The sequence below is a fragment of the Mustela erminea genome, chromosome 18 (assembly GCF_009829155.1).
Source record: "Mustela erminea isolate mMusErm1 chromosome 18, mMusErm1.Pri, whole genome shotgun sequence".
Lineage (NCBI taxonomy): Eukaryota > Metazoa > Chordata > Mammalia > Carnivora > Mustelidae > Mustela > Mustela erminea.
In genome coordinates, this window is record NC_045631.1 from 35,558,982 (window position 1) to 35,581,234 (window position 22,253).

A 22,253-nucleotide genomic window follows, 5' to 3' on the forward strand; every position below is an offset into this window, starting at 1 on the left:
AAAGTACAGCGCCAGGGGCTCCAAAACGCTGTTCCCACCCCACGTTCTACCTTCTCCCCACACCTCTTGTCCCAGCCCCCATTTCCTCATAAGGGAATAGACGATGCTTGTGTCTCCTGCAATTTGTGATGATTTGGGAGATATGCATGGGAGGCCAAAGAGCCAATCAGGAGCTGATTACAAGCGTGGCAAGCGCTTCCCTTCACGAGCATTTGCTTGCTCCCAACCCGTCCGCTGGCTGAAGCGCAGAGACGCTGGCTACAAGCCCTCCGGTGGGCCACACATTCTGTGCAGACTTGAAAAGGGCCCCATTATCCTCACCAGGGACACACGCATGCACACTTAGCACCTGCTACGACTTCTCACCTTGATTTGTCCAAACACCACCACCGATTTCAACAGACTGATAATTCTTTAGTTCACCGACCATTAGTGGGGCTAGGGGAGAGAGGAGTAAGATACACCAAAGATCTCAACTCATCATCACTCCAGATAAACGGAGCACATCCTGTGAGGCTCTGGATGGCAACATATCACCCCACAGCTCAAAACGTCTGCCTCCGAACACACAGAAGCCACGTCCATGCTGTTGTAGCAAGTGCCAACAGAGAACTGTGTAAATGAGATCATGACGGTGGCTCTCCTCTCCTCGAGGACATAGCCTGGCACCAGCAACAAGAAACAATGAGAGCCTGACTCAAATTCCCAACACCCTTCGAGGGTATATAAACATTAAAAGACAAGAAGCAGATTCAGTGGCATATCTGTCTGGAGAACAAAGAGCACATTTATCTATCTTAGAGATTAGAACTGGGGATTCTTTGCTCTGCCCCTAAGAGAGTGTAAAAATGATCTAGAGGCATTAAAAAGTAGTTAAGATTTCAACTCCGACTTCCATCATTTTCTCTAGAAAGATAAATTCCTGTAAATCTTTACACTCTTAGGAACTGAAAATCGTATGCAGAATAAGCACATATAAGGCTTGGTATCCACATGTGAAATAAACAATGATGTAGCTCAAGTTAAATACAAAGTGATGGTAAACAGCTTATAGAGAGCCTTGCCTTTGCAGACTCCCAGTCCAATGCTGCCCTCTAGCACTTCTCGAGAGGAGTAACACTAACAAGTCCACTGGTTTCAGGACTGAAATTTTTAGCACCAATATTTACTATGAAGTTGTTGCCAAGAAGAGGGGACAGGAGAGGGCCTCTACAATTACACACAATAGCCCACCTTAATAGAAAATGTCCTTTCAGAAAGATCCTGTCATTCCATAACATACCATCTAGGGCTGCTCTAGGTCACCTGGAAAGGCCTTGAAGATGCAGAAGATGCCCTTCCCTGAGCTGTTTGTTTGAATATAGTTAACTGGGATCCATTACTTCTTTGGGCAGAGTCAGAGCCATTCTTTGTCACTGGAAAAACTTCCTCCTCTAACTTGACTTTCCCAGGTGCTCGCAAGGAGGTGGGGTGAAGGTTCGCAGCCCCTACTTGATACTTTTCACAACTAATACTCCTTAAATACAGGGTCTAATATCAGTTTAAAGCAAGGTTATACTATAGCCAAATTGTGCAACCAAACTGCCAACCCCAGAACCTAAATTAAATGAAACATTTAAATTGATGTACTAAATATTTCCAGGAAATCGGTAGGTCACATGTGCCAGGATTTCATGGGACCCCTCTCCAACAAACACCAATGATAACCATTTGAAGTAAAACGCCCAGAAGTCTTCTCATTTCCATTATCACCATTTCAAGAAAACCTGGAAGTTCAAAATTCTTTCCATGCAATTTTCTCACTGCTCTCACATGAAGCCAAATGACCTTACTAGCTCAACAGAGGTTGTTAGCTGATACCCTGAAATACCCTGAAACATGGAGAGCTCTCTGCTGGGAAAGGGGGAAATAGCAATTAGGGTAAACAGAAGAATATCTGTCTGTATTATTTCTGGCTACAGACAGGTGTTTCCAATCTCTCATGTTCAGTCTGAAAAGAAACGCATCCAAGACAGTGTGTTTATGTGTAGGTGGGAAGGAAAGAACATACATTTATTTTCAAACAAAAGTTGCTATTTGTTTATAAGACACCTCTGTTGACTTAAATAAGCACAGCTGGCTCGATACATCATTATACACATGTTATCACACATTCAGAAAGCTTCTGAGAAGATATATTGAGACAGGTTTCTCTTGTGGCTCAACTGGATCTGAGAAAAGAACAGAAGAAATTACACACTTGATTTATGGCTGCTGGTCACCCACAAATGTACGTGCTGGCTGTGTAACTGGGGAGGCAGGACAGCTAGGCTGCTTTCCCCTCTTGGCTTATGTGGTTTGGCTCAATAACTAATCCTTTATCACTCCCAGAGTCTCCTCAATCTGTAGAAAACGTTCACGAATTTCAGAAAAGAGACGAACAGGCCAACTGCAAAGCTCAACCTCAGAACTACCACATCTCCAAGTCAAAGATCAAGCCACGGAAAGGGAAGCATGTCCCATTGTTTTAAATACTGGGCAGCAATACTAATGACCAGCCATCAACTAGCTCTGTGACAAGCTACCATTAACTAGCCACAGGGCAGGCTACTTTTAATCTCTCAAGAAACATACAAAATAAGGGGTTTTGAGCTCATGGAAGCTATAATTTTATCTGAAGATATATCTCTTGTGATTATGTCTATCCTTTGTGGATTAAATGTTCAGAAATAACAATTCTGATGACCGTTACTGAACACCATATTAGAGATCAGACCTCAGAAAAACAGATCCAGACTGTTGTGATTTGGAATAAAATTGCCCAAGGAAGGTTCAAGTCCAACTGGGCTCTTCCTGATCTACTTCCACCCTACTCCCTTACCGACAATACAGCAACCCAGTGGCAAAGAAACAAAGACCAGACAATGTGGTCCCTCTGCCAAATGACAGCAACAGATGTGAACCCTAAAACCTGAAGAATCAATAAAAAAGGATTTTCTTACTTCAAATATTCTCTTCAGAATTCTGAATAATGGTGCAACCTGAAAAAGTAAAAGACAAATTATCTAAATAACTTTGAAATGATTACTCAGAGTACTGTCAATGAAAATGATGTTAGGAAGATTTTGGGGGGAAAAATGGAATCATAATCATTCTCACGGGGCAGCTAGGTTAAGACTTCTCAACCTGACATCCTGAAGGATCCTAAGGCTAATTCCTCAGATTTCAGTAAAAGCATTAAGCTTACTGCAAAGCATCAAATGGACTGTATGAAATACCTGCTCAGCCATACCCAGCAGACGTGTCAGTCCAAGCCACTTGCTAGAAATAGTCTCACTAGACAGCAATGCTCTCGAGAAAACTCTAATGGCCTCTGGTGCTTAAACTTAGAGGAAAGAGGATTCAATTATAATAAAACCAAAGCTTTGGGAGAGAATTTCTAGGTGCAGTAGGAACCTGCATTCTTTTTATAAAACCTGAACTGAAAGAATCACTCCAAAAATTACTAGGACTGAGAATGATGGGATATATCAATTTCCCAGTATATCCCATTTTCCTTTCAAAGCAGAACTTGAGACCATATTACTGTTTGCTATATCCTCTCTTCACAATTATCTCCTCAAACCCAATTTATAATCCTCCTTTTCTTCACACCTGATTTCAGTATTTTGAAAGCAGGCCTTCTCTGATACAAACATAAACACAGGGTCCTATGTAGCATTCACCACCAACACAAGGGAGCAAGGACAAGTGCTCTGAGTGAAGTCACAGGCTCCCAGCTCCTCAGCTCCCCGGGAAGAGCTGCCTTGTCCCCTGTATCTTCTAGCAACCGTGCAACCAGGGTTTGTTTGTTCCTGCTTTATAGCCAAGCATGCTGAGTGCAGAAAAGAAATGGACAGAGCATAACTTTTAGACATCTCTGTGGCTGACACCCTTATTTACAGCCTACAGCTGGCAGAGAAGCAGGGAAAGCAGCACCTCTTTCCGAAAACAAATAAAACAAACAAAAAATCACTTAAATCTAGTGGAGTAAATAATGAATTGTCAAATCAGCAAAAGTTAATCTAACAGAAACCACCAACATAGTGGCAGTACTTTTAAAGGGGCTACTCTTCCTCAAACTGACATTCTCAAAACGCAGCTTACCACTCCCAAATAAATTTTTTTTAAAGATTTTAATCATGGGCGCCTGGGTGGCTCAGTGGGTTAAGCCGCTGCCTTCGGCTCAGGTCATGATCTCAGAGTCCTGGGATCGAGTCCCACATCGGGCTCTCTGCTCAGCGGAGAGCCTGCTTCCCTCTCTCTCTGCCTGCCTCTCCATCTACTTGTGATTTCTCTCTGTCAAATAATAAAATCTTTAAAAAAAAAAAAAAAAAAAAAAGATTTTAATCATTTATTTGACAGACAGAGATCACAAGTAGACAGAGAGGCAGGCAGAGAGAGAGAGGAGAGGGAAGCAGCCTCCCTGCTGAGCAGAAAGCCTGATGCAGGGCTCGATCCCAGGACCCTGGGATCATGACCAGAGCCGAAAGCAGAGGTTTTAACCCACTGAGCCCCCAGGTGCCCCCACCCAAATAAATACATTTTTTAAAAAATTAATAAATCTCCAGGTGAACTTTTCTGCTAGTCACATTTTATGGTAAAAAAAATGCATTTCAGGGGCGCCTTGTTGGCTCAGTGGGTTAAGCTTCTCCCTTCAGCTCAGGTCATGATCTCAGGGTCCTGGGATCAAGTCCCGCATCGGGCCCTCTGCTCGGCAAGGAGCCTACTTCTTCCTTTTTCTCTCTCTCTGCCTACTTGTAATCTCTCTCTGTTAAGTAAGTAAATAAAATCTTTCAAAAAAAAATAAACTAACTAAAAAAGAAAAATGCATTTCAGGGGCGCCTGGGTGGCTCAGTCAGTTAAGCATCTGCCTTTGGCTCAGGCCATGATCCCAGGGTCCTGGGATCGAGTCCCATATCGGGGTCCCTTCTCCCTCTCCCATTCCCCCTGCTTGTGTTCCCTCTCCATCTCTTTGTCTGTCAAATAAATAAATAAAAACTTTTAATAAATAAATAAACACAATTTGTTAGATAATTAAGACAGTCTACTTAAACATGCTACAATTAATAATTTATCTGATTATTAATTAAATAATTAAAGTAGCTGATCAACAAGCTATAGAATTAATAAACTACATGTAAACACAGAACTGGGAATGTAACAGCAGTATCTCTTCATATTTTCAGAAGGTGACAGGTATTTCTAATGTTTAAACATAAATAATACGCACCTATAGAGCAGTGCCTTGCCCTTTTCATTCCCCAAGGCAAAATACCCACTTCTGGGAGAAAAATCCATGGTATGAACAAGAGAAAGAGTCTTCTTTTTAATGACTGGGAAGTTTGAAAATACTGTACAGGAGGGAAGGTGAGCCTGTAGGAAAAAACACAAAGCTTTAAATCACAACAACTGTGAACTCATCTTTCTTAAATTTTAGGCTTCATCTATATTTCTGCTGGAACAAAAAGTTCATTTTCATTGCAGTACACACAACGTACAATTATCTCAAAGAACCAAAGTGTCCTGAAATTAAAATTGGCTTTTCCATGTGCTACTGACTGAGAGGGAAAGGAGGGAAGAGAAGAAAGTATCTCCTTGATCCTTCTAATCTAGCATCTAGCATGATGTTCTATGAGACTCTGGTGTTTGCTGAGTGAATTAAAAAAAAGAACACACTCAAGTAAAAAGTCAACAGCGGTACCCATTAATGTTCTAACTTAACAACCACAGTGAATAATACTAAAATTTGGTCACAGGACACAGATACTTTAATTATGAAGAGTCTGATTTTACATAACGGAGGCCCAGGAAAGGCCTAACCTACTATTCCAATAGCATATGATTTCGTTTCTACAATTTTCCTTCCCAACCTCTGTTATGTATTCTTTGCCTTTTCCAATCTCCTCTGAAGGACAAACTCATGAGAATACCTGGTTCATCGAGTGCAACTGTGTTCTGATTTAAACAGAGTCAAAAGCTAACTTCTGGGCCACGCCTGGACAAGAGGAGGCACAGTCTCTTTCTCCAAGACAGTCTACTTCTGGGGAAAAGGAGCCCAAGCCCCAGCCCAAGGCCGACACAAGCCTTCATCCAATTTGTGGATAAACCAAACTCCGGCATGAAAACAGTCACTTGAAAGAGACTGGAAGGTCAACAACTCTAGCTTTCAAATACCCTCTACATCTTCTAAAAAACACAGCCCCTGGGGCACGTGGGTGGCTCTGCCTTGGGTTAAGCCTCTGCCTTGGGCTCAGGTCATGATCCCAGGGTCCTAGGATCAAGCCCAACATCAGGCTCTCTGCTCAGTGGGGAGCCTGCTTCCTCCTCGCTCTCTGCCTGCATCTCTGCCTTCTTGTGATCTCTGTCTGTCAAATAAATAAATAAAATCTTAAAAACAAAATAAAACAAAAAAAAGCCTCTTCGTGTTCCGGCACGCGCAGACAGCTATCACCCAGCTGTTCACCCTGGTGGTCTGTCACCCGCCACACTTTCAGATGAAGCTTTAAGACATTCAACCAAGGTGATTTTCACAGACCAGCCCTGGGTAAAACCCAGTGATATACACACCTAGTAAACAGGTTTTGATTACTCATTAGGCCCTCTTCCTTCTGGAAGAGACCTACTGAGCCTTTCGTCAAGAAAGTACAGTGTACAGTGAATCTCCAAGTAATCTCGATTATTCTCAACTTTTCCAGAAAGCAGGTTCTTCCTGCATGGCATGGCATCAAGACAGAGCAATCAGTACTAACGAGAACTGTCTAGACCCATTAAAGCCACAGAGTTGGCAGTACCTGGACTTGATCTTCACTTTTTTTTTTTTTTTTAAGATTTTACTTATTTATTTGACAGACATAGATCACAAGTAGGCAGAGAGGCAGGCAGAGAGAAAGGAGAGGGGGAAGCAGGCTCCCTGCTGAGCAGAGAGCCCGATGCAGGGCTCAATCCCCGGACCCAGAGATCCTGACCTGAGCAGAGGCAGAGGCTTAACCCACTGAGCCACTCAGGAACCCTTAGGGCTTGATCCCAGGACCCTGAGATCATGACCTGAGCAGAGGGAGAGGCTTATTAACCCACTGAGCCACTCGGGCACCCTTGATCTTCACTTTTAAACTTCTTAAAAACCACTCTCTATAAAGGTTCCTTGAAAAATTCATTTAAAGGGGCGCCTGGGTGGCTCAGTGGGTTAAGCCGCTGCCTTCGGCTCAGGTCATGATCTCAGGGTCCTGGGATCGAGTCCCGCATCGGGTTCTCTGCTCCGCGGGGAGCCTGCTTCCTCCTCTCTCTCTCTCTGCCTGCCTCTCTGCCTACTTGTGATCTCTCTGTGTCAAATGAATAAATAAAATCTTTAAAAAAAAAAAAAATTCATTTAAAAAAAGAAGTACTTAATAAAGCAGAATAGTTATTTTAGGAAAGAAGCCACAATATAAATATTGCAGAATTTATTTACACTTAGTTTGGCAATGTGGAAATTATATGAATTTGGTTAAGTGGTTGGCTTCTCAATTGTGTTTCGCTTAGACTAGCGGAAATCTGCATCCTCCAAGCATGTGCCAACATTGAACAGGTGATCTGAGGCCTCATGGGAACAGACAATCACGAAATCACCATTTCCTACAAGTGCCAACAAGAGGACTGTCCTATGTCCAACTTTTGCTTCCTCCCTATATGTCACCTGGTACTTGTACACTATGCCCCAGATATGTGCTCCTTAACTTTGCTGACGTGACTTTGAAGTCTCGGAAGCCGCTTTTCTAACTCTTCCAAAACAAAACAAACCAGAACCCACCTTTCCACTTGAACGACTTCCTAAAGATAATTATATTAAACCACGCCCTTTATTTTCTAAACTAAATTAGAAAAAACAATCTCCTAATTTGGATTCATGTAACTTCATACTTGGGTCAACTTCTTATTACAATTAGGGAGCTCAATGTGAGGCAAAAATTGGGGCAAAAAACACATTTCCATTTTTTAAAGCCCATTTTTACCAGAAGGTCACGGTGTTATTTTTGTAGCCAAATGAACAGAAAAGAGTATCAGAAATACTGTGGTAAATACACACACTTTATTAATAAAGTATGTGATATAAATGGTGTCTCCTCACAACCCACACAACCGTACACAGCAGCCCCAGCTTCACACAACAGGCCAGTGTGCTCCTTCTGATGGAGGAGAAACCCCACCTCATCAACAACTTATTTTTACATTTTACCTCCTCTAGATTTGAGTATCAAGAGCAAAAACATGTTTACAGTGGTCTCCCAAGAGACCCAGCTGTATCTATTTCTGAAGTTCCCCAGTGGAGTCTCCCCCTGAATCAGCACTTCTTCCCTCAGACAAACTCTCACCTGCTGAGAGGAAATTCTCTTTCTGGCCCTTGTATTAAAAGCTATTATTGAACTGTTAATTTAAAAAAAACCCACGGGCTCCTCAATGGCTCAGTCGATTAAAAGGCCCACACCTAATTTCAGGTCAGGTCATGATACCAGGGTTGTGGGATCGAGTCTCTCCCTCCCTCTGCCCGTACCCCCCACCCCTGCCCTGTGCTTGTGCACGCTCTCTAAAATAAATAAATCTTTAAAAGAAAGGGGGAAAAAACATAAAAACCTAACTTCTTTACCTCAGAAAGTTCTCTTTCCCTCCAACACCATATCTGTCATTACATTTAAGGACCCAGGTATCAAAATTCAACAAGTAAAAAGCTCACTTATCCTTATTTAATGGATAAGAAGCTCCACAACTTCCTACTACATCAAAGACTGTAGATGCAGTAACAATTTAACTTCTGTGTCTCTTACCGGTGCAACGGCTTGGATTTACATTCACTGCTTTGTGCTGGGATAACAGAGCTGTTTGGATCATTCCGAGAGACTGCATTTAATGACACTAAGGCTGTTTCACTGAGGCATTCTGAGGCTGCCATGCCTGGCTTCTTTCCATTAGATATTATGGTTGACTACCATTTAAAAAATGGGATTTGGCTGTTACTAATGAATTCCTTGTGTGATTTTGCCACAGTAAAAAAACCATAAATGCTGCCGTGATCACTGAAGCAAACGAGGCAGAACTAACTACTAGGTGTCTCGCAAAATGTATTATGTCAACAGGAGGTGGATCCCATGGTTTTCTAAAACAATTTACTACCATTAAAATGATAAAAGGTTAATGTGTGCTAGTCCACTACTCCCATTAGAGGAACGGGGATTTTAAAACCGACTTGAATTAGAACCTTCTCATTCATCAAAGGACTCATTCAGCACAAAGGCAATGAAACCCAGTACTGTACTTTCCACTCTTTCCAACAGAATCCTTCTTCCCTCCAAGAAAAGCTTATGGAGAATGCCAACAGATACCACAGACAACAGCGAAGCTGCTCGGTGTGCTACAGGTAGGACTTCACCTCCTCCTCTGTGCTACCTGACATCAGAAGTTCTGCACACCTTCTAGGGAGCACAGGAATTCAGCTGGAAAACCACGGATGTCCCAGGAAGAATGGAGAACCTAGAAGCACACGCCCTTTACTGGCTGTTGACTCTGGGTGAGTTAATCCTCGGAGGACTGTTACTTGGTGCACAATTTTTTTGAAGACCTCTTTGTAAATCTTTGTGATCTATACACTATCACACAAAGCTAATCAAGTATGCAAGACCCTCTGGCAAGTGAACGAGATAAAGGTAAGAGTGTCCGTAGGGTGCTTACAGTCTGGCGCCATACGCGTAATACCGCCACAGGCAGTACCACCATTCAGAGCTCTGGGTCATGCGGGTACCTGGTGTCTGTGGCAAAGAACAGTTCAATAACGAAGAAACCGGTTCTGCCTACAGCATAGGAAGCTTCAGAGATGCAGGGACATGTCAGCTGGGCTCTGAGGTTGGGCAGAAAGGAGTTCAGACAGACCTGAGGCTGCTATCCTCAGAAAGGCCTACCTGCAAGGGTGGCCTTTCAATCACGTTTGGCAACTTAACTGGGAAACAGTTCTCTGCACTGATATGACACTTTACCCTAATGGCTAAGGATGGCTCACCAGGCCTGAAGGACTTCTACAATGTGGTTTCTGCTGAACACCTGCCTTTACTTCAGGGAGCCCAGAATTTTGGTGCATGTGAGGCAGAGGGTAGCTCCATGATCAACTGCCAATAAAGACCTTGAGCACAGTCCCTAATGAGGGACTGCCTGACAGAACACACGCCACCCACGTGGTCACAACTTGCTGGAGGAATGAGACATGACCTTTGTGACTCCACTAGGAGGGGTCCTTTGGAAGCCAGTGACTGGTCTCCTCCAGACTTTGCCCCCTGTACCTTCCCTTGGCTGATTCTACTGCGCATCCTTTCCCTGGAGTAACTCTCAGCCATGAACGAGACCATACACTAAATCCTGTTGAGTCCTAGGAAATCAACAAACCTGGGGGAGGTCTTGGGGACCACTGGCAGGGAGGCAAACGCACAAGTACGAGCTAGTCGTTTAAAGTGTAATCTGCTTACACAATCTGCTTTCAAGCTCAATTTATGTTCAAAATCTAAGAACTGCCTCCCCTCCTCCATTATGACGGCAGGCCTAAAAAAGGCAGGGATTAGGAAAGAAAATTGTAGAAAAATAAAGTGCTTGCCGTAAAAAAATTCCTTAAGGCAAATTTGGGGGCTGCAGTGCATCACCACTTCTACAACCACACCCCCAAAAGCCCCAATACTTGTAATTTCTACATCAAAAGAAGCTACTCTTTTTAAAATAATCCAACACTCTACTCTCCTACTATCTTTCCATGTTTTCAACTTAGTTCTAAGATTCTGGGGGGAGGAAGGAAGCTACTACATATCCTTCAGTACATTTCAATTTTTTTTTTTTTAATTAGGTTCCACATCCAGTGTGGAGCCCAAGGATTATAAATGATTTTTTTTTTAAAAAGACAAAGATATATTACCAATTTGACCGCTTCTTTCATTTCTTCTGAAGCAATTGCCAAGATTTCTGTAGTAGGATTGAAGCTCAGAGAAGTAACACCTGTAACCAAGTTCATTATAGCTTTTATCGGCTTTGGATTTGTTTCTTGGAGACAAGAATCTTGATTGTATATGTTTACCACTCCACAATTAGAACTGCAAAAAGAAAAGGGAATATAACAAATTTAAAAAAAAGAAAATGGCTTTCGCAACCTAAATGAATAGACTGAACCCCACACACTGATACCTGTAGCAATCACAGCATATTGTGTTACAAAGGGACCAGGGCTGTAGGGTTTATCCCAAGGCAAAAAGCCAGACACATTCTACCAGTTCTACCGCAATCTTGCTAAACTCTTGTTAACTCCGATGGCTTTTCAACTGTGAGCTAGAGAATCCAAGAAAGCCTAGATTCTCCATTATTTATTTTTTCAATAAATATTTACTGAATGTCAACTTTATGCCAGGCACTAGATGCAAAGGTGAACAAGACTGAGACCAAAACTGCCACTCCCACGGTGTTTATGGCCAACCAAACATTTGAAAATGAGAATGAGAGCTGCCCTTTCCCTATTTGAGTTCCTCTTTTCTCTTTTTATTCTGTATTTGTGAGAACTGCCAAAATGGTGTCCAGCAGCATCTGTAACAGGTATCTAAGTTCCGCTCTCCTGGGAATATCCACAGTCAAGAATTACGGAAGCAACCATGCACTCGGTTTACTGAAATGTTTACAGCAACGAATTACATCCTGTGCTCATAAAAAGTAAATCCTGATGACCTGCCCATTAACAGAATCATTCACAGACAGGAACTTTCAGTAAATGTTCAGACGACCTCCTGTTATGGGGACCATTTATAAGGAACAGGGACCAGGTACTTGTAACTCAAATACTTAGATCAAACTTCATTAGCAAATGCAACACGAACCTGAAAGATGCAAGAGCTAAAGCCTCAAAGTCACAAGGGTGACACACGGACCTTCCACTAAATGTGCTCTCACTCCCACTCAAACATCCTCATTTATTCTCTCGGTACATACCGCCTGCCTACAATGAGCTAGACACACTGCATCAACGAGACCAACTCAGGTCACACACAGAGTTCTACACCTGAATGACAGCCAACCACACAAATGAGATGTGAGTGCTTCAGAGTCCTCCAACTACTTCAGAGACATTTTCTCATTTGATTCTCAGAACCCTTTAAGAAGAGGTAACCATAAGCACTTGGGAGACACAACAAATATTCTTGGTTTATTTAATTTTGTTATGGACTGAATATCTGTGCCCCACTAAAATTCCTATGATGAAATTTAAGCCCTCCCGCCCTTATTAGGAGGTGGGGCCTCCGGGAGGAGGCCTCTCCTCTGGGAGGAGATTAAGGTCAAGACGGTGGAGCCCTTATAAAAGTGACCCCAGAGACTCTTCCCCTTTCCACGTGAAGACACAAGAAGTCGATGGTCTGTAACGTGGGAGAGGGTCTCCACGGAACCCAGTTGTGCTGGTACCCTGACCTCAGTCTCCAGAAGGAAGAGAAATAAATTTCTGTTGTTTATCATTACAGCAATCTGAAAGGACTAAGACAAATTTCCTCTTTTCCTTATTTGTATTTGTGACTTGGATCAAAATATCTACTGATTGTATTTATACCAAATCTTTTTTCTTGCTAAACACTGATTTATGGCTAAATCCATCTTAATTAAGGACAAAAAGTTATAATCCATATGGCTGTCTTCTAAACATCAATTTTTTTTTTTAAAGATTTTATTTATTTCTTTGAAAGAGAGTGAGAGAGAGAGGACAAGCAGGGTGATGGGCAGAGGGAGAAGCAGGCTTCCAGCTGAGCAGGGAGCCCAACATGGGGCTCAATCGCAGACCCTGGGATCATAACCTGAGCCAAAGGCAGACGCTTAACCGACTGAGCCACCCAGATGCCCCTTATATCGAATCTTACCATCATGAATATGAGAGGCTCTTTAAATGCCTACCCATTCTTATTTGACTATTGATTAAATTTATGGAAGAAAAATGGCATAAGTTCATCACATTGATATATGGAAACTTACTCTATTAGTGATATTTCTGCTAACAAAATATAATTGATTCTTGGGCACCTGGGTGGCAGTTAGTCAAGCATCCAACTCTTGGTTTGGGCTCAGGTCATGATCTCAGGGTTGTGAGATCCAGTCCCACATCGGGCTCAGTGCTCAGGGCGGAGTCGGCTTGAGTTTCTCTCCCCTTCCCTCTTCCTCTGCCCTCCCCACCACCCCTGCTCACTCTCTCTAAAATAAATTTTTAAATCTTTATTAAAAAATGGATATAACTGGGCGCCTGGGTGGCTCAGTGGGTTAAGCCGCTGCCTTCGGCTCAGGTCATGATCTCAGAGTCCTGGGATCGAGTCCCGCATCGGGCTCTCTGCTCAGCAGAGAGCCTGCTTTCCTCTCTCTCTCTCTGCCTGCCTCTCCATCTACTTGTGATTTCTCTCTGTCAAATAAATAAATAAAAATCTTTAAAAAAAAAAAAAAAAAAAAAAAAAAAAAAAAAAAAAAATGGATATAACTGATTCTAATATGTCATTGAGAATAATCAGTATTTATTGAATGTATTAATAAATAGTCACTTAATATATATTATATATTTATGTATATATATAATGTAATATACATTACATTAATACAATCAGTATTTATTGAATGAGAACTGTATATCCAACACTATGTAATACAGGAATACAAAATATCAGAAAGAATTATCCCAGAAAAAATTATACCTCCATGAAATAGCCAGAAAAACAAGAGAATAGAATACAGCACACTAAGGTCTGTCTGGGACCTATAACATCAAAGAGAGGGAAATCAGTATGAGGTGAAGCTGGACCAAATGAAACTTTGTGGACAACACAGGACTCGAGATGTGGAAGGCAGACACTAAGTCAAAAAATAAACCAGGGACAGCGCCTGGGTGGCTCAGTTGGTTAAGCAACTGCCTTCAGCTCAGGTCATGATCCCCAGGGTCCTGGGATTGAGCCCCACATCGGGCTAAACCTGCTCTGCTGGGAGCCTGCTTCTCCTTCCCCCTTTGCCTGCCACTCCCCCTGCTTGTGCTCTGTCAAATAAATAAATAATCCGAAAAAACAAACAGGAGAACACCTAGGTGGCTCAGTCAGTTAAGTGTCTGCCTTGGGCTCAATTCATGATCCCAGGACATAACCTAAAGAAGCAGACATGACTGCTAACCCTTCCACCCACAACCACAGCTGACTGGGCTAGAAGCAAGTTCCTGCATCACAGGCAGTCAATCCATTAGCAGATCAGCAACCACAGAGTGTCCCGGTACACAAAAATCTTCACAAAGAAGAATAATGGCACTTAAGGTGAATCAGGGTTTGTCTTATGGATTAGGACTGGGAACCACATTGGTGGTGGGTGTGAAAGCTAAAAAGGCATAAAGAAAGAGCATGCAGGGGCCACAAAGAAATTAATATTATGAGCAAGAAGAAACTATAAAGAAGAATAGTAGTCATCCACAAGCGACAATTCTGCCCCCGGGAGGACATTTTAATTGTCACAACTAGGGGATCACCATAGCCATAGACAGCCTACAGAACTTAAAGCAAACAGGCTGAACACGGAACTCAAATCCTCTCCTCTGCTGAATACTCTGAGACTGAACTCTACGGACTTTCTTCTTATCCTCAGTCATCTCTTTCTCCACGGACTCTTGTCCCCAAGGTTTTATTTCCCATCTACCTCTACATCTAGCATTTCATTCACATCTCACTCACTCCTATGGACCACCTAGCTCCAATCACATCTAAATTAGCACCTTTAGGGGCACTGGGTGGCTCAGCCCTTAAGCATCTGCCTTCAGGGTCCTGGGATCGAGCCCCGCACTGGACTCTGCTCAGTGAGAAGCCTGCTTCTCCCTCTCCCACTCCCCTTTGCTTGTGTTCACTCTCTCACTGTGTCTCTCTCTGTCAAATAAATAAATAAAATCTTTTTAATAAATAGATAAATAAATAAGTGTCTTTATTCAGACACACCGCACTTCTAACTGCTTGTGGACACAAATGCACGTCTTCCCACATTCTTCCTCCTCTTCTTCCCCCCTCATGCAAGGACAAGCCCACCCTTCCAGCTGCTCAAGCCTAGAGCCTGAAATGTCACTGCTTCTCTCCCATCCAATTCTCTAAGCAGCTTTGATCTACATCACAAACATCATTGCCTCTCTCATATTCCCATTCCCACTGTCCTTAGCAATGGCCCCATTGCAATGACCTCAAAGCTCCCCGCACCTGTTGCCCCCCAAAAGCTGTCATGGGAATTATCTACTTCAAACCCTAAAAACTAGATATGATCATTACTCTCCTCTACTTAAAAACCCTTGATGTTTTCTCTTTCCACTCAATGTAATGTCCACACTCTTCGACACAGTGAGAAGACCTCTAGAAGTTGTCCCCCTCCTGCTTCCCTTTGTCACCGAAGCCCTCAGGCATCATCCCATCTGCACTCCATTCAGAAACCAAATCTGAATCCTCTCCCCTCCCTACCTTTCCTTTCCACTACCTGCAACACCTTTCTCTGAATCCTATCTGGCCCTCCAAAAGCTTAGCTCGAGTGCCAATACCTACAAAAATACTTTTCCAGGTGACAATTAAAACAGCCTTCACCCAATCCTTACACTTTTAAGAGACACTGTATCTCAACCGCAGACCTCCTGATGACTTGTCTGGAAAGAGCCATATGGATCCATCTGTCCTCCCCATGGGACCATGAACTATGAGAATGCGACGGCACGCTGTCATTCTTCTATCTCACAATCCCTAGCTAAATGGTCACTGTTTTTATAAATGAGAAAACCAAGGAAGAAACACATCACCGAATAAAATGGGTTTTTCTGACACTGTAAAACATGTATGTCCTGAAGATTCTCTAGATGAACTAAAATGAAAATCATTTTATATGTTCAAGGAGAGAGTTAAAATTAAAGGACTATTAACTCCAGGCCCTAAATACTAATGAATTTCATATTTTCCCACAGCCCTGAATTATCCAGTATTTTCTGAATATAAAAATCAAAACCTTCGGGGGTGCAGTGTGGAAAGAACACAGAATTGGGAACCAGACAACCTGAGTTCCAGACCCAGCTCTGCCAATAATCAGTTTAATGAGTAACAACCAATAAAGAAAACTCAAATTACCCAATTCTTAGACCTCAGCTTCCCTATCAATAAAGGGACTGGACTGAACTAGCTTGATTCAACACACCTTCCTGTGATGACAGAAATGCGCTGCACCTGCACTGTTGACATGGGCGCCACCAGACACACGTGTGACTACCGAACGCTTCAAATGGGGCACGTGTCACTAAGGAACACATTTTTATTTTGATTAATTTAAATTTAACTAGCCACATGTGGGAGGGGCGCCTGGGTGGCCCAATGGGTTAAGATGCCATCCAGATACAAACAAGGGAGGGAACAGAAACAGGACAATAAAAACACTGAAAATATCCTACAGCACAAAGATGAAAGAGACACTGGGTTATTAGCTTTAAGTTTCAGAAGACTAGCTCCCATATTTTCCAAACCCAGAGAGGTGACTGAAATCAAAAAAATCCTGAAGCAAAGTCTTAAGCTAAGGGCTTAAAACCCAGATGTAAGTAGGAGAAACAGCAATCCAAGGTACATTTAGAGATTTAAAGAGATAAAAGATAAAGCTATGGAAAAGCTGAAACACAGAATGCTTGAAGTAGATCTTCCAAAGGGATTATATACATGGCACAAAAGGATTCATACTCAAGACAAACTGGACTATAAATTCTCTTTGCTTCTTGTAAGATTTTTTAATTTACAAAACTCCTAGTACACTGTACCTTCACATATTTAAAAACACAAACACAGGGAGATGTACCTTCAAAACAGATGTAAAGGGGTTAAAAGCTCCGGCTTTGCCGCCAGACTATTTGGGTTATAACAGCTGGCTTTCCCTTACTCTCTGCGATCTTAATCAAGTTACCTAATCACAGTGCCTCCACTCCCACACCTATGAGGCAGAGAGACTAGTACCTATATTGTGAAGCAGGAAATGAGAGTTACTTTATATGTAAAAAATATATATACATACCCACACACACATATAATCAAGATACACACACATATGCACATACATAGTTACATAAGAAAAACAACATGGTAAACGCTGGGGAAAATTTTGCTGCTAAATCTCTTTATTATAATTATGATTCAAAGTCTGAAACTACTTAGATGGGAACCACAATAAAAAGGTAATTTTATTTCTTTCATTTTTTTTTTTAAGAATTTAATTTATTTGAGAGCAAAAGAGACAGCGTGGGGCGCCTGGGTGGCTCAGTGGGTTAAGCCGCTGCCTTCGGCTCAGGTCATGATCTCAGGGTCCTGGGATCGAGTCCCATATCGGGCTCTCTGCTCAGCAGGGAGCCTGCTTCCCTTCCTCTCTCTCTCTGCCTGCCTCTCTGCCTACCTGTGATATCTCTCTCTCTCTCTCTGTCAAATAAATAAATAAATCTTTTTTTAAAAAAAAAGAGAGAGACAGCGTGCACAAAGCAGGGGAGGGGCAGGGGAAGAGGGAGAAGCAGACTCTGCAGAAGCAGAGCGGGGAGCCTGATGAGGGGGTTGATCCCAGGACCCTGGGATCATGACCTTAACCGAATGAGCCACCCAAGTGCCCCAAAAAGGAAATTTTAACTTGTGTATTTATAAGAAGCTGATGAAGACTACAGTCAACAAATCTCTCATCACTGATAAAACTTTGATTTGAAAATACAAAAATAGGTATATCTCTGGCATTGACCGAAAATTCTCACAATGCAAAGGCCCCAAAGTGGTTTGCAGCTTGCAAACCAGTAAAGGCAGGAGACTAATCTCGTGATCTGGGCCATGGCTGCAGTGGGAGACATTCCCAATTCCCCCACTGTAAGCAGAGACTAGAACAATAGAACAAAACAAAAGAGATTCTCCAAGTTACCTTACATCACCTGAATTTGGTGAGCTGCTGTCTGAGGTCCTACGGGCCCCTGCCCACAAAGCGCCATCACATACAACAGAGAACATGCCATGTCTCAACTCTTTTCCCCTCCTCAATACACAGTGCTTTGTACCTAGTGGACAGTCACGTGTCTCTTTCTTTTTGAACTGACTGACTTCCAGACCAGCTAGGAAGTCATAAAAGACACCCTAAAGCACTGACACAAGATGCAGCAAAGGTATACTCTAACTACAAACTGCACCCCGCCCCTGAAACCGTGAGACCTCAGGGTTCCAGATCACTGTCAGCGACTCCAGTGGTCTCTTCCAGGACAATCCTGACATCAGTGGATGTCTACAGAATGAAGATGAATCCAGAGATTTCCCAAGTACATTCTAACTCTGATGTTGCAGGAATTAATATGAAAGCTTTCTATAAGTATATATAGCAATCCTTACATTAACAAATGGTATAAAAACAGTAACATAGGGCACCTGGGTGGCTCAACTGGTCAAGCATCTGGCTTCGGTTCGGGTCATGGTCCCAGGGTCCTGGGATCGAGTCCCGCATCAGGCTCCCTGCTCAGCACCAAGCTTGCTTCTCCCTCTGCCCCACCCCTGCTCATGCACTTGCTCGCTCTCTCAAATTAATAAATATCTTTTAGAAAAAAACAATAACATAAATGAATAGAGCTCTCTATTTTCAACAGTTTCCCTACTCCCCTATCAGAGCAAAACTACAAACAAAGCATCTACCTTATGTCAGGACACTGAATCAAATGAATTAAGAGATACAAAACATGAGTTTTTAGATCACAGGCATCAACTCCTAAAAGCAGAGGCCAAGACAGAGGGGTTTCACAGCAGTACTAGGAGGAGAGCAGAGAGGGCAGCAGAGGGCAGAGAGAGGAGGCGCAGGGCAGAGATGGAAGAATGAGGAAGAAGGGGAAAGAATGCCAGCCAGCCCAGTGGGGTTCAGCTTCTCCTGCCCCTAGCTTCTGTACTACCAGTAACTGTTCCCCACCTCCCTAATAACCTCAGAAATTCCTCTAACAAGGTTAAGGCCTTTCTCTACAGGTATAGCAATAAAAAACTAATAATTTGACCAAGCACATCAGAACCAGAATTCCATTACACTGAGCACAATTAAAATCAAATGAATTTAAACTAGTATTAGATTCTTTCCTTTTTGACTAAAATAATAAAAATAATTCAAAAAAGAGAGGCAAAGGATCAGAAAAAGACTAACTTCACAAATTTAAATGAAGGTCATTTGGGGGCAATTTTTGCTTAAAATTAGTTTCAAACCAGTCCTCATCTTAAAGGAGTTTTAGTTCCAGAGGGGGGAAATAAAAACCCACAAAACAAAACAAAAAATAAAACAATAAAGGAGCCTTAGTGCCAGAAGTTCTGCCAACCATGGGCTGTCACAGTGCACACACTCTGGGCAAACGCTGGGCCCCCCCTCCTCCCCAAGATATTCCTCCCTCCAGGTCTGTAGCAGGTATGTTGACTAGGGAGAACACAGGACAGGAAGGGGCCTTTGTCAAGGCCTTGGTTTTGACCTGATCTCTAAGCTCCATAGCCTGGTCCTACTATCCCTTCCCCCATACCCCAAAGGTAGGAGGTGACCAATTTTCAAATGGTGGTGGGGATGTTTATGAGGATTTGCCCCAATTTTAACCTTGAAGGAGGGAGTGAAGAAAGAGTGGGGACTATGCTGTGCTTCCAGATGGCGTCTCTCAAACAGGAAGATTCGAATGAAGTTGTGTCTAGTCTAAGAAAGTCATAAGAATCCACTGTTGGAAGCTCTAAAGCTACAGGGACTGGTAAGTGATTTGGTCGGTAAGATAATTCAGAAATCCAGGTAAGTCTCAGAGCCATCTTTCCCCCAGTGTAATAACCATTTTCTTCCAGTGGTAACACAGTAACATGTTCCAGATAATATTTTCAAAGTTTCCACAATACTAATGAACAGTATTTCTAAGGAACCTATGTTTGATTTGTACCACTAACCAAAGAAAAACTGCTTAAGTACCTTTAAAACTTAAACCTAAGGCTTAAGTTATTCTGCTTCCTTGTCAATGGCAAGAAGCCAAAACAGCAATAAGAAAACTTGATGTGATCAAATGAATATGCCAAATATAAGGAAAAAATATAATGACATAAGGCAGTCCTGTATTTCCTTGTCAAAAGTGCTCATATGCCACCATTAACATTATTAAACATTGCATTAAGATGATAAAATGCAAAACACCTGGGTGTACTGACTCTCTATTACTGAAGAGTTTATACACAGAACTACTTAGGCACTATTTAGTATATTTCTTTTTTTTTTTAATTTTACTTACGTATGTCTTTTAGAAAGAGAGTACGACCGAGGAGAAGAGCACAGGGAGAGGAAGAATGTTAAGCAGACTCCATGCCTAGCACAGAGCCTAATGTGCGGCTCGATCTCATGACCCTGAGACCAGGACCTAAGCCAAAAATCAAGAGTCGGATGCTTAACTAAGGCACCCAAATGCCCCTAGTATATCTGATTCTTTAGCATTTTCTCACTAGCACATGATTAAGGTCACAGAAACCTCTTTATACTTACCCACAAGCCACATACTGTCCATTCCTAGATGTGGCAATGCTTAATCCATATAAACTACCTTCATCAACAAATCTGTTAAGGCATTTTCTAGAGTTCACATCCCAAACATAAACTTCCCCATCGCCTGCATGAAAGAGCCAAGAAAGGGTTTGGTTAATTTTGTTTTAAACTTGAATGCCAAGTGAACTTACCATTCTTAGCCCCTCTTTAATACTAGAAGTGACTACAAACAAAAAGTCACTATAAATGTCCTAGATCTAGAAAACTGGCTTAAAAATATTTCTGGTAAACATTCCCATATATAGAAAACTGCACACTAATCAGTAGTTAATAAACAGTATCTTTTAGTTTAGAGTGAAAATCACAAACTCTTGGCTTGAGTTGAACTTCCAAAAAAATCTTTTACATTTCACTCAGATGAATTATGGGGAGAAAATCTGAAAAAACAAAAAAACAAAATACCCACCATAGTAAGTTCCAACCTCCATCAACAGGCACTAGAGCACCTCCACGTGAGGCCAAGATACTGACACCAAATTGATGATGGTAGTCATGATGAAGGGAGAATGAAGGGATCCAGACCACAAGGGAATTATAATTTAAGATACATACCACTTACCTACTATCAAGTAATTTAAACAATAATAAATGCCAACTGTGAGGGGCCCCTGGGTGGCACAGTCGGTTGAGTCTCCAACTCTTGATTTCAGCTCAGGTCATGATCTCAGGGTTGTGGAATGGAGCCCTGCTCTGGGCTCTGTGCTCAGAGGAGAGTCTGCTTGGGATTTTCTCCCTCCCTCTCCCCTCCCCTCCCCTCGGCCCCTCTCAAGTGGCCCCTCTCAAGTGCACGCATTCTCTCTCTAAATTAAATAAATAAATCGTTTAAAAAGTAATAAATGTCAGCTGTGACCAATAAGCACAAACAGTTTAGAGAAGGGAAAATGTGTGTAAGACTGAGGAGTATGTTAAATGTGAAGGGAACATGAATACTTTCATGACAGTAAAGACCATCGGGGAGCCTGGCTGGCTCAGTCAGAAAAGCATGCAACTCTTAATCTCGGGTGTCATGAGTTCGAGCCCCACACTGGGTAAAGAGATTACTAAAAAAATATAAACTTACAAAAGAAAAGAAAGAGATGACTATTGCCAAAATTCGCCCTCATTCTTTTTTCTCTCCTCTACAGGCCCATGATACGGATGATCACTCTCTTCCTCACACGCCCATTTAAAGATTTCTTAATGACCCTACACTCACCACAAAGGTGTTCCTCACGCACCCATTTCATCTCTGCCTTTTCTGTGGATATTACACTCTGGTTCACTTTTCTAAGATTTTATTTATTTATTTACTTATTGCGGGGGTGGGGGCGGTGTCAAAAGGAGAGGAACATGCAGATTCCAAGCTGAGTGTGAGCTGATGCAGGACTTGACCCCAGGACCCTGAGATCATGACTGAGCCGAAACCAAGAGTCGGTCACCCAATGAACTGAGCCACCCAGGCACCCCTAAAGTTCGCTTTTCTATATTTTTATCCTCCCAATGAGAATTCAATTAAGCTCACTATTTCAACTATTTCCTTGACAAAGATTGTTTCCCAAGCTGACATGAGGGTGTAGATTAAGTTGTAGTAAAATATATTTGAAAAAACTGAACAGGGTCAAATTTGAAAATCTTTGCATCTGTCTGTACAG

The 22,253-nt window shown here is 42.3% G+C and overlaps 1 protein-coding gene across 1 annotated transcript in view; it reads right to left on the reverse strand.

The window, feature by feature from the left end:
- Positions 1–2,023: 2,023 nt before the first annotated feature.
- Positions 2,024–22,253, reverse strand: part of UTP18 (UTP18 small subunit processome component) — a 42,533-nt gene continuing 22,303 nt past the window's right edge. The window contains exons 10-14 of the mRNA XM_032322946.1: positions 20,563–20,686; positions 10,943–11,117; positions 5,252–5,394; positions 2,982–3,020; positions 2,024–2,210 (exon numbers count right to left, since the gene is read on the reverse strand). Of these exons, the coding sequence (XP_032178837.1) occupies positions 2,996–3,020; positions 5,252–5,394; positions 10,943–11,117; positions 20,563–20,686 (467 nt within the window). The 3' untranslated portion in view covers positions 2,024–2,210; positions 2,982–2,995. The remainder of the gene's footprint in view (positions 2,211–2,981; positions 3,021–5,251; positions 5,395–10,942; positions 11,118–20,562; positions 20,687–22,253) is intronic.